Source organism: Gouania willdenowi, chromosome 9, assembly GCF_900634775.1.
Source record: "Gouania willdenowi chromosome 9, fGouWil2.1, whole genome shotgun sequence".
In the NCBI taxonomy this organism is placed as follows: Eukaryota; Metazoa; Chordata; class Actinopteri; order Blenniiformes; family Gobiesocidae; genus Gouania; species Gouania willdenowi.
Window position 1 is genome coordinate 33,015,552 of NC_041052.1, and position 11,541 is coordinate 33,027,092.

General features: G+C 42.0%; 1 protein-coding gene across 2 annotated transcripts in view; it reads right to left on the reverse strand.

Annotated features, from left to right (window-relative positions):
- The window catches only part of nr6a1a (nuclear receptor subfamily 6, group A, member 1a), a 118,168-nt gene extending 112,566 nt beyond the window's left edge, over nucleotides 1–5,602 (reverse strand). For both annotated transcript variants that reach the window (XM_028458434.1, XM_028458432.1), the window contains exon 1: nucleotides 5,468–5,602. In XM_028458434.1, coding sequence (XP_028314235.1) covers nucleotides 5,468–5,540 — 73 coding nt within the window. In that variant the 5' untranslated portion in view covers nucleotides 5,541–5,602. The remainder of the gene's footprint in view (nucleotides 1–5,467) is intronic.
- Between the last annotated feature and the right edge of the window lie 5,939 nt (nucleotides 5,603–11,541).

Genomic DNA, 11,541 nt, shown 5'->3' on the forward strand with positions numbered 1-11,541 from the left:
AAAACACACGGAGTGACCGCTGACATGACAGTGTGACCCAGAGAGAAAGAGCCTCACCGTCTCCATGCCTCGCCTTATTTTCTCTCATTTTAACACGCTTACTAGTCAAACCATAACACCCACCGTCTCTAATTTGAACAACTCGTTTATCACAACACAATAAAAAAAAAAAAAATAGGTCAACTGAAGCATGTCATTTATTTACAGTCCCTACAATCAAACATGTCACAACATAACACAGGGTTCTCACCAGTGGTCCTCTATGATGGAACTTTGCTCCCCTATAGAGTGATACGCTTTTCTGTTGTTTTTTAATTGGTACTTTTACAACTGTTGCACACTTGGACTCCCAGGCATGCCCGTGTTGTTTTAACTCATTATAATCTGCATAACCGAGAAACGCATACATCAGTCGCATCGTCTATTTAATACAGGCGATTTGCTCGGATATTTACCTAAGGATCCCAAGGACCCCTGCAGCCATTTAGCTGCCCCCAATGCTGCCTGTGTGCATCCTCTGCTCGGTAACCCATAATTACCATCCAATGTAAACAGTGCTCTTCAAGGAAAAAAAACGATAATCGATTGTGCGGAAAAATATCGCGATATATCGCCATATCGAGATATTGTCACACTCCGAGTGTGTTCGTGCCATTCTTTCAGCATACACACACACACACACGTCTGTCACACATGCTGCAAAGAGCGGGACAACAAACTAAAACTACATCTGATTTGTGACCAAACCAAGCAGCAGTTAACCTCTAGGGTGTATCGCTTCAACTCATATCGATGGTCTCGTCCACAACAACAGAACAACGTTATCCACAGATCTTCTGTAGCTCTGATTAAATGTTGTTCAAACACTCTGAGCAGGTGAAGCTGATTAAAGCTGACTCATGTTTTCACAGAGCGCCGCTGTGCTACATGAGAAACTAACGCAGTTTCACAGACACAGCAAATGTTAAACGGGCACTGGTGGCTCTGATTTAGGAGTCAATAATGATTTGAGCAGTTTTTTTTTTTTTGGCAACTTTAGACAGTAATGTGTTTTAGGCAGTGTTTAATGCAGCCAGGGCAGGAGGGGGGAGGGCAGTGCACCTTATCAGTGGTCCCTGGAACATTTCCCTGTAAAAAAAAAAAAAATGTTCCTTGCCTCATGGTGACGACATTTCATGTTGAATCTGTCCATTTCCACGTTCAACCGTTTTCATTGGTCAATTCCGGGCTTTATAGGACCCTTTTAGTGTTCAGCTGCAGCTGAGGGGAGGGGCTGCACTTGTGTCTGTAGCAGCAAATACAGTTGTCAATTGAAACAGGCGTGGAAAAAAAACTGGAGATGAACCATAGATATATCAATTAAGAGATGAACACTGCGCTGTTAGTATCGAGACATGATCACCAATCTAACTATAACACCATGGTCAGTGTGGTTGAAGCAGAACGACAAGGGGCCGGTCACACATTTGAACTGTTTCAGTGGATGTAGAGTGTGTGTTCACGCCATTCTTTCAGCATACACACACACACTCGTCTGTCACACACACTGCAAGGGGGCGGGACAACACAAACTAAAACTACATCAGATTCGTGACCAAACCATGCAGCAGTGAACCTCTAGGGTGTATCGCTTCAACTCGTCATTGTTGCAAGTGGTGACTGTGAACCCCTTGTTCATCACAACACACACTCACAGATGAAGCTCTGCGTTGGTTTGTCCTGACTTGTCTCGCCCCCGGGGACAAACTGAAGAATTCAGACGTCCTGCTGAGCTCTGTCACATTAAACAACAACACAGTGATAGATCACATCCTCTACTGTACTGCTGCCTCATCACGCCGTGTGTCACTGTCAGTGTGTGTGAGAGAGCGGGGGATTCATCCCGTCACTGCCCCGAGGGACATGCACACACAGGCCCCTCCCCCCCTCAGAGAGACAGCGCCGGGATGACAAAGCTCTTTTATCAGGATCGTGCTGGCGCACACGCACACACACACCCACCCACCCACCCACCCTAAGGCCGCAGATTTTCATTCACTTCTTGAAACAGAGAGAATAATTATTTTTAAACATTTGTATTTGTTTTTTCTTTTTTAAAACAAAATCGAAATTTTAATCTGACAGTGAACGGATCCTCACATAATGTATAAAATATCACATTTGCACACAATTTATCTCAGTAAGCGGGAGATTAGAGAGCTAGAAATGTCAAGTTTTATACAAAATCTGACGTAATATGAGGCAATGAGATGGATTTAGCTTCTGAAATGGAAATATGAAACAAACTAAACCCTCACACACACACATTTTAGACAAATATCTCACATTTACAACATATTTTTCACTGTAAAATGGTTGGTCTAATGTTAGCTTAGCAAAGAAATTGAACAATAATATTAATCAACGTCAATAACTGTATTAAGCACGAGTGACACGATTTCAGATAATTCGAATGATTACTAGAGTTTCGGAAATGCAGACATTTTTAATCAATGCACTTTTTAATCTATTTCAGGCAGCATCACAGCCAGGACTTTTGTTTCTTTTAGTTTTTACAGTGCCATTTTAACTGGACTTTGTTTTATTTAGTTTTGCTTTATTACATCTTTATTATCATATGTTCTGTTTTTCTCACGTTTTCCGTTTTTAATTTCTCACTTTATTTCCTCATTTGTTTTCTTTTTATTGTCATTAGTATTTGTAAAGCACTTTGTAACCCTGTTTTTTTTTTTTTTATCTGCTCTATAAATAAAGTGAAACTGAAAATCTGAGAATTTAATAAACTCATTAATCGAGCCTAGAAGAAGCTTTTTTTCTTCAATATTATTTTCTTTTTAATTTCATCTTGTATTACTTTTTTGTCTAATTTCATCTAATTTTCATCCTTTTCCCCCCATAATTTTATACATATTTTTGTTCATACTTTTAAAAAATCTTATTTTCATCCCATTTCTTTCAATTTTATATCAGATTTTATATTATTTCCATCTTATTTTGTTTGACATTTTTCGTGTCTTGTTTTATAATAACAATTATTATTATTATCATTTTTTATTTTAATCTAATTCATTTTGTGTGTTTTTGTCTGATCTCCTCATTTATTGTGTTATTTAGATGCATCGTGTGTGTCCTATGTTGTGGGCTCTCCCTCCGGCCTTGTCACTCCTGTGGTGTAATCCCATTAAGGCGAGCACGGGATGAAGACGAGGAGGAAGAGGAGGGGGAGGAGCTCCTGCTGATCGATGGAAACACGCTTTGCTCTGAGAGCAGCTTTGTGTTCGCTCCGTGAAATCAGCCTCAACATCTGCAGCAGCAGCTTTTCTAACACAGCTGCTCCACCAGGCTTCAATCAGTCCAGGAGCAACATTTTTCATTGCACCACTCTGAGAAGCTTCAAAATACAAACCAAAGTCCTGCTTGGATTTCATTCATTTTCTCAGACTTCTTCTACAGTATAGTTAGAAGTCAGAGTGCCCTTACTTCTCAGCATTTATACCTGTGACTGGCTAGCAAGAGCTTGTTGTTCATTAAATTACATTCACTTCCTGTTTAGCTTTTAGACATAATTTTAATATTCAATTCAATATTCAGACCTTTTTTGTAGAAGGCAACCGATATATGGACTTTTATTTTTTTCTATTTAGCACTTTAGATTAGTCATTAAAGGAAAGAACATAAAAAACATCCATTCAGATATATGAATATACAACAACAACAAAAAATTAATAATAATAAAAAATAGCATGTGCATGGGAGAGGTAGGAACCAATAGGATAAGGATATAATATAATAGTGCCTGATCAAATATCCTTATCCTATTATATCCTTAATAGGATAAGGATTATGGTTTTACTTGGTTGTGTACGGGTATAGTTAAAGTTCAATAAATGTTAAGAGTTTTATTGGTGTATTTAATTTAATTTCTAATACATACATTTATATCACATGAGTGTTTTAATTATCTTTCATAATCAATGTGCTTTAAAAAAAAAAAAAAAAAACACATTGGCCTTAAATATCAGCTTTAGACATCAGCCATCGGCTGATTTTTATTTATTTTTTCAATCAGTACCTGCATTGGCCTTTGATAATCCTTTATCGGTCGACTTCTACTTTTTTGGTTTCAAGGATTTTAACAAAGAACTATATGAATGCCAATAATTAACATTATTGTATTTAAAACAAAGATTTACAAAAACTTTCTTTAAAAAATACATTTGATATTGATAGGAATCTTTTGAGTATTTTAGATTAAAATTGTACTCAGAAGCGATAAAACTAAATTTAAAAGATGTCGTCAACCCCAACCCATATATATAAAATATGATTTAGGAACATATATCAATATTATAATAAATAAAAAGAATCTATTTACTATTTATAATTGTTACGATATATATATATGAATAATTTAAAGAAGAAAGCATCAAGTCATAATAATTGTTTACTGGTTTTGTATGATAAGGGTTTAACAAAATAAAATTTTGTGTTAATAATTTTACAGATAAGCAAAAATGTAATTAATGATTATTATTAAATCAACAAAGCTCCTCCTTGGCACTGGTTTCAAAACAAAATCTATAGTTATTTAATCAACTTGAAACATACAATTTCAACAGATTTTATTGTATTCTTGCTTTAAATTTGATTTGTCTTTTTTTGTTGAAAAAATAATAATTTACACAGCGAAAGCCTGGAACACTACAAAATAAAAGCCCGAGCCTGTTTTTGAACAACTCGAATGTTTAATGAGGCTGCTGCAAAGCATTGTGGGGTTTACCTCAGGGGTCAGGGGTCGGTCAATGACGTGTCACGTGAGGAAATACACTGTAAAAGGGGTGGGGTTATTTTGTAGTCATTTAAATCATGGCAGGAAATAAAAAACACCTCGCGCCTTCCTGTAAAAGTATCACCTTTTTCCTGTTCTCATCTTCATCAAACAAAACACACACACCTTCTTTAGCGCGTGCACGGCTGTCACACACAACCACACGCAAGGTTCCGTAGCGCACGCGGTCCCCAAGTTCAAAAGTTCACCTTTTACGACCTCCACACACATTCTTCACACGCACACACACAATTTAAAACTAACCTTTACTGTTCACGTGCAGTTTGTCGCGCACACACACACGTAGGCCTACATTGCTGTGCACGAGCACACGTGCACACAAACATCAAAGACACGTGCACGTGGAAACCCAAATTGACAAACACACGTGCACAGGGATAACAAAAGCTCATTTTCAGCAAAGCTCGGCTATTACTGACGTCACTACGTCACAAACCAATTAGAGCATCAATCAGACGCACATGCACAGAGAGTTATGGATCAATAATTGGATTAATTAGATAAACAAAATCATCACGTGAGCGCACGGCGCTCGTGTGTGTGAGCTCTCGTCCAAATGTGCGTCATGCTGTGGACCTCCCCGTGGGTGAGTGCGTGCGTGTACCCCGGTGTGCTCACCGTTAACGGAGTTGCTCCCTCCGCTCCTCTCCGGTTGGAAGTCGAACGCGTGCGTCCTCTTCTCCACCTCCATCCTCGTGCACCGCAGAGGTCGGTGATGATGAAGATGATTAGGAGGAGGATGAAGGCGCGCGCGCGTGTGTGTGTTTGTCTTCAGCTCGACTGAATCCGATCAGACTGACACACACACAGACACGGGATGCTGCGTTCACGGACCCGCGGGGGGACGGACACTTCCTGTGACCAATCAGAGTGCTGATGTGCGCGTGAACACAAAACTTTGGGAAAAAAATAAAATAAAATCATCATCAAAGTGATTTAATCCAAAGAATGTGACTCATATACAACAAAAAGAAAACACAATCTGAGCTAAACAGTTTTGTATAAATTTATTTATTTATTTATTTATTTATTTATTTATTTATTTATTTATTTATTTATTTATTTATTTATTTATTTATTGCAGAGCTTTGATAACCGGCACCACATTTTTGACATTTTCGTAATGAGTGTAAAATATTTAGAATGAATGTCATATTTGTCAGATCTAAACCTGCTGTAAAAAGTTTTCCAAATTATTGGAAGTTTGTTTGTTTTGTTTTTTTTTTAATTTTTAGTTTCTTTAGTTCTCGTTTGTCAATGAAACCAATGTATTGTATATTTTGTTAATGTGGATGTAAATTGTTCAAATAAAAAAGTATTTGAAAATTTAAAACTGCATTTCTTGGTTTTGCTTGCAGATGACAGACATTTCTTTAAAAAGTTTTTATATTTATCTGTAAATACTGAAAATGAAATAGGCCAAATTTCAAACTAAATTTGGTGAATATATTGTACATTTGAAGAAGCTTCACTAATAATTATAAAGCAAAAGATAAGGTGGGGGATTTTAATTGGATGTCAGTGGAGTTCACATTACTGTAATAATGATTGGATTTCTATTGATGAACTGCTATAAGAATAATCAAAACGACTGAAAAATACACACAAAATCACTCCAAAAACACACAAAAACAAAATCATAAATACACAAAACTACTCCATAAATCATGATCATAAAAATGATAAATACACAAAATTACAGAAAAAAAACAACCCGAAAAAACACAAAATGACAAAAAATTTAATAAAAGTACACAAAATATTGAAAGTAATATACTGTGACTCAAAAACACAAAACAACACGAAAACAAATATACAAAATCATAGAAAAATACACAAAATAATAGAAAATATACAAAATGACAACAACACAAACACACAAAACAATTGCATAAGTACACACAATTACAAGAAATAAACCAAATTATACCAATAACAAAACATAATTATTACACACAAAGACTGAAACATTACAGAAAAGAAAAAAACTTTTATTTAAAAAAAAAAAAAAAAACATTACAGAAATTCACACATCTGTATCATTCTCCACTAAATCAATCTTCTGTCTCTCTTCTGCCCCCTGGTGCATCCTTTGTGCATTACAAGAGCAATCAAAGTCGGCACTAAAGTGTTTTCAAAATAAGAGAAACTCACTTCAAACAAGAAACAAAATGTTTTAATAATAACTCCAATAATTTTAGTTTCACAAATAAATAAACGTTCCACTGATTTCCAGAGCTGACACAGTAAACTGCTGCTGAGTGACTCCAGTGGTGTTTGAAAGCAGGTGGTGACCGTGTTAACTGGTGACTGAGTCCGAATGGTGTCAGCATGGTGTTAACTGGTTGTACTCACAAGTCACTCATTACTTAACATGGGCACCAGCTTGAGCACAACAGCAGTAAAGGATTGTTCCCTCGAACTCCGGTCATTATTCTGCTTTAAACTGGTTAATTCTGGTTAATAGGCAACTGTTGCTGGTTTGACTGGTTTATACTGTTTGATACAGTTGACACTGGTTGGCCGTTAAGACTTGTTTAAACTGGTTTCTTTTGTTTTATATTGATTTATACTGGCTCACCATGGTAAATGCTGTTCATACTGGTTCAATTTATAGCCTACTGGTTTACACTGGTTTATATTCTTTAAACTGTTTCATTCTGGTTTATGCAGTGCATATTGGTTTAAACTGGTTCATACTGGGCTACACTTGTTTAACTGGTTTATAATGGCTAGGGTTGCTCAAAAAACACTTTTTCAATGAAAACGCTTCCTGATTGAAATGGTGTTCCTTTTGGGAACACTTCACATCTGACCATTGTTCATCAAATATGATAATACATGCATGTGGACAACATTCATTGAGACAGTGCATGTTAATGGACATACATGAATAAAAAAAATACATGAATATAATCACGCCAGATTGTAGCCAGTGGCTAATTTCCATCTAGTGTCCCCCAAAATGATGCCGGGGTCACAAAAGACTAGGTTACAAGGGGCTGGGGTCACAGCCAATAAGACAGTAAACCATACACAAATACCAAAAGTTCATAATGCCACAAACGAGGTTATTTCAACGAACCAGACACTACTCACCATTACAGTCTACTCACCATTACAGTCTACTCACTGTTTCACTTAAAATAACATTTAAACCATGCAAAATGTAAGAAATAGGTTGAATCATCCAAACATGTGGAACATATTTTACACGTTTTATTGCTATCATTGTGTTCTGTAATAGTTATAGTTTTTACACGAAAAATAATGAAATATGACGTAGTGTTAACCCAGATAATTGTTTGCTCGTGCACCAACCCACTGTGTGTACTGGTTAGTGATATCAGATTACATTTTTCCCATGACTTGAGGCAATAGAATCATAACTAGCCCACCCTTTGCACATGTGTCCATAAGAGAAGAGCTACTGGGGTCTTGAGTGCGATCATACTCAATCATTCTCTCATAGAGTTATCACCACATCCAACTGATGGTGCTGGTCTGGTGGAGAAATATCAAGCAGTTCATCCAGAGACTGTAAGACAGACTAAGGAGGATCTTGGGCTGCGTCCGAATAGTCCCTCCTATCTCCCTTCCTATCCACTGTTCCTTCACCTCCAGAAGTGTTGAAGTGGCAGCCATGATAAAAAGCATTCAAAATCTCTATACGTTAACAAAAGGAGGCTCAATGCTTCATTTATAAAGTCCTTTAGCCCAGGAAACACTGATGCATCTTTTTCCAAAGGTGAAATTCCTTGCGGCGACAAGATTTGTTTTATTTTTATTTTATTTATTTATTCAGTTTATTTCCAACATGGTTAAATTCACTTTTTTTTACATTTTTCTTTTTTTTTGTACATGCCGAAAAAGGAGACGAGAGAAGCAGTTTGCTTATCTGGGTCCCGTCCCCTGTTTTACCATCGCAAATTTACATGGGTTTACATGTCTCTCTGGTCAAACATTCTTGAGTTGTTCTGAACAGTCCTTTTTTGTGTATTCTCATCTGTAGTCAGTGTTGTCTTTTTTTTATTCCTCCTCCTCTCTATCGTTGTTTGTGTTGGCCTTGTTCCCTGCCAGACGTTGTTAGCATTCCAGTTCAAGAATAGTTCCTCTTTTGAAGGTGTTTGGAAGGTTTTTCCCTTTTCATCCATAATGTCACCACTCGGGAATGTCTCTTTTGGACACACAAGTTTGCAGCTTGTTTTGTCTCTACAGCAAGGTTAATCCAGCTGTTGTTAGTTCTATTGGCAGTGTTGTATTTTCCACTTGTCACGGTCCGGTGTGGGTGTGGACCCAAATGCAAGGAGAGATGGAGGCAGGATAGACGAGTAGCATTCTTGGAACCAGTCCATGTTTATTCCTCTCAAAACAAAACCCTAAACAGGAGGGAGCAGGAACAGGGAGCAAGACCAGATACAGCTGAACACGAAGAGGGAGACAACGAACGTGACAACATCACACAACGAACCAGCAACCACACTGTGACCAAGCACTCATTAAATAGTGGAGGAGGCCTGATTAGGAATGGGCCACACCTGGGTGCAAACATGAGGGAGCTACTCAATCACCAAGCACTCACACAGACATCACTGGGGGGGTGGAGCCACAAGCAGGAATCCCTGAAACACAGACAAGAGTTAACACAAGACTAGACTCAAAATAAACAAAGACACAGAATAACTAAACTTAACCAACAGAACATGACATAACCCCCCTTTAAGGAGCGGGTTCCAAACGCTCTCAAAACAAAAAAAATCTAACCACCCAAACACCAAACTAGGGTGGGTGGACGGGGGACTCGGAGGAGGGTCAAGACAGTTCCGGCGGCCTCCCATGAGGCAGAGCCGGCGAAGCAGGGTACCAGGAGTCCGGCGGCCTCCCATGAGGCGGAGCCGGCGAAGCAGGGTACCAGGAGTCCGGCGGCCTCCCATGAGGCGGAGCCGGCGAAGCAGGGTACCAGGAGTCCGGCGGCCTCCCATGAGGCGGAGCCGGCGAAGCAGGGTACCAGGAGTCCGGCGGCCTCCCATGAGGCGGAGCCGGCGAAGCAGGGTACCAGGAGTCCGGCGGCCTCCCATGAGGCGGAGCCGGCGAGGCAGACGGGAAGACCTCCAGCGAAGAGCGCTCAGGCGAGGCAGGCGGGAAGACCTCCGGCAAAGAGCGCTCAGGCGAGGCAGGCGGGAAGACCTCCGGCAAAGAGCGCTCAGACGAGGCAGGCGGGAAGACCTCCGGCGGGCCGGGCGAAGACGGGACAGGCGGGAAGACCTCCGGCGGGCCGGGCGAAGACGGGACAGGAAAGCTGGGAGTTGGCGGCCGGGTGCGGGGAGCCGGGACTGGCGGCAGGGCAGGCGGCGGCCGGGTGCGGGGAGGGGGACTGGCGGCAGGGCAGGCGGCGGCCGGGTGCGGGGAGCCGGGACTGGAACGCTAGCCTGGGAGCTAGGGGACACAGGGACGCTAGCCTGGGAGCTAGGGGACACAGGGACGCTAGCCTGGGAGCTAGGGGACACAGGGACGCTAGCCTGGGAGCTAGGGGACACAGGGACGCTAGCCTGGACGCTAGGAGACTCAGGGACGCTAGCCTGGACGCTAGGAGACTCAGGGACGCTAGCCTGGACGCTAGGAGACTCAGGGACGCTAGCCTGGACGCTAGGAGACTCAGGGACGCTAGCCTGGACGCTAGGAGACTCAGGGACGCTAGCCTGGACGCTAGGAGACTCAGGGACGCTAGCCTGGACGCTAGGAGACTCAGGGACGCTAGCCTGGACGCTAGGAGACTCAGGGACGCTAGCCTGGACGCTAGGAGACTCAGGGACGCTAGCCTGGACGCTAGGAGACTCAGGGACGCTAGCCTGGACGCTAGGAGACTCAGGGACGCTAGCCTGGACGCTAGGAGACTCAGGGACGCTAGCCTGAGAGCTAGGAGACTCAGGGACGCTAGCCTGAGAGCTAGGAGACTCAGGGACGCTAGCCTGAGAGCTAGGAGACTCAGGGACGCTAGCCTGAGAGCTAGGAGACTCAGGGACGCTAGCCGAGAGCTAGGAGACTCAGGGACGCTAGCCTGAGAGCTAGGAGACTCAGGGACGCTAGCCTGAGAGCTAGGAGACTCAGGGACGCTAGCCTGAGAAGCTAGGAGAGACTCAGGGACGCTAGCCTGAGAGCTAGGAGACTCAGGGACGCTAGCCTGAGAGCTAGGAGACTCAGGGACGCTAGCCTGAGAGCTAGGAGACTCAGGGACGCTAGCCTGAGAGCTAGGAGACTCAGGGACGCTAGCCTGAGAGCTAGGAGACTCAGGGACGCTAGCCTGAGAGCTAGGAGACTCAGGGACGCTAGCCTGAGAGCTAGGAGACTCAGGGACGCTAGCCTGAGAGCTAGGAGACTCAGGGACGCTAGCCTGAGAGCTAGGAGACTCAGGGACGCTAGCCTGAGAGCTAGGAGACTCAGGGACGCTAGCCTGAGAGCTAGGAGACTCAGGGACGCTAGCCTGAGAGCTAGGAGAAACAGGGACGCTAGCCTGAGAGCTAGGAGAAACGGGGACGCTAGCCTGAGAGCTAGGTGAAACGGGGACGCTAGCCTGAGAGCTAGGTGAAACAGGGACGCTAGCCTGAGAGCTAGGTGAAACAGGGACGCTAGCCTGAGAGCTAGGTGAAACAGGGACGCTAGCCTGAGAGTTAGGTGAAACAGGGACGCTAGCC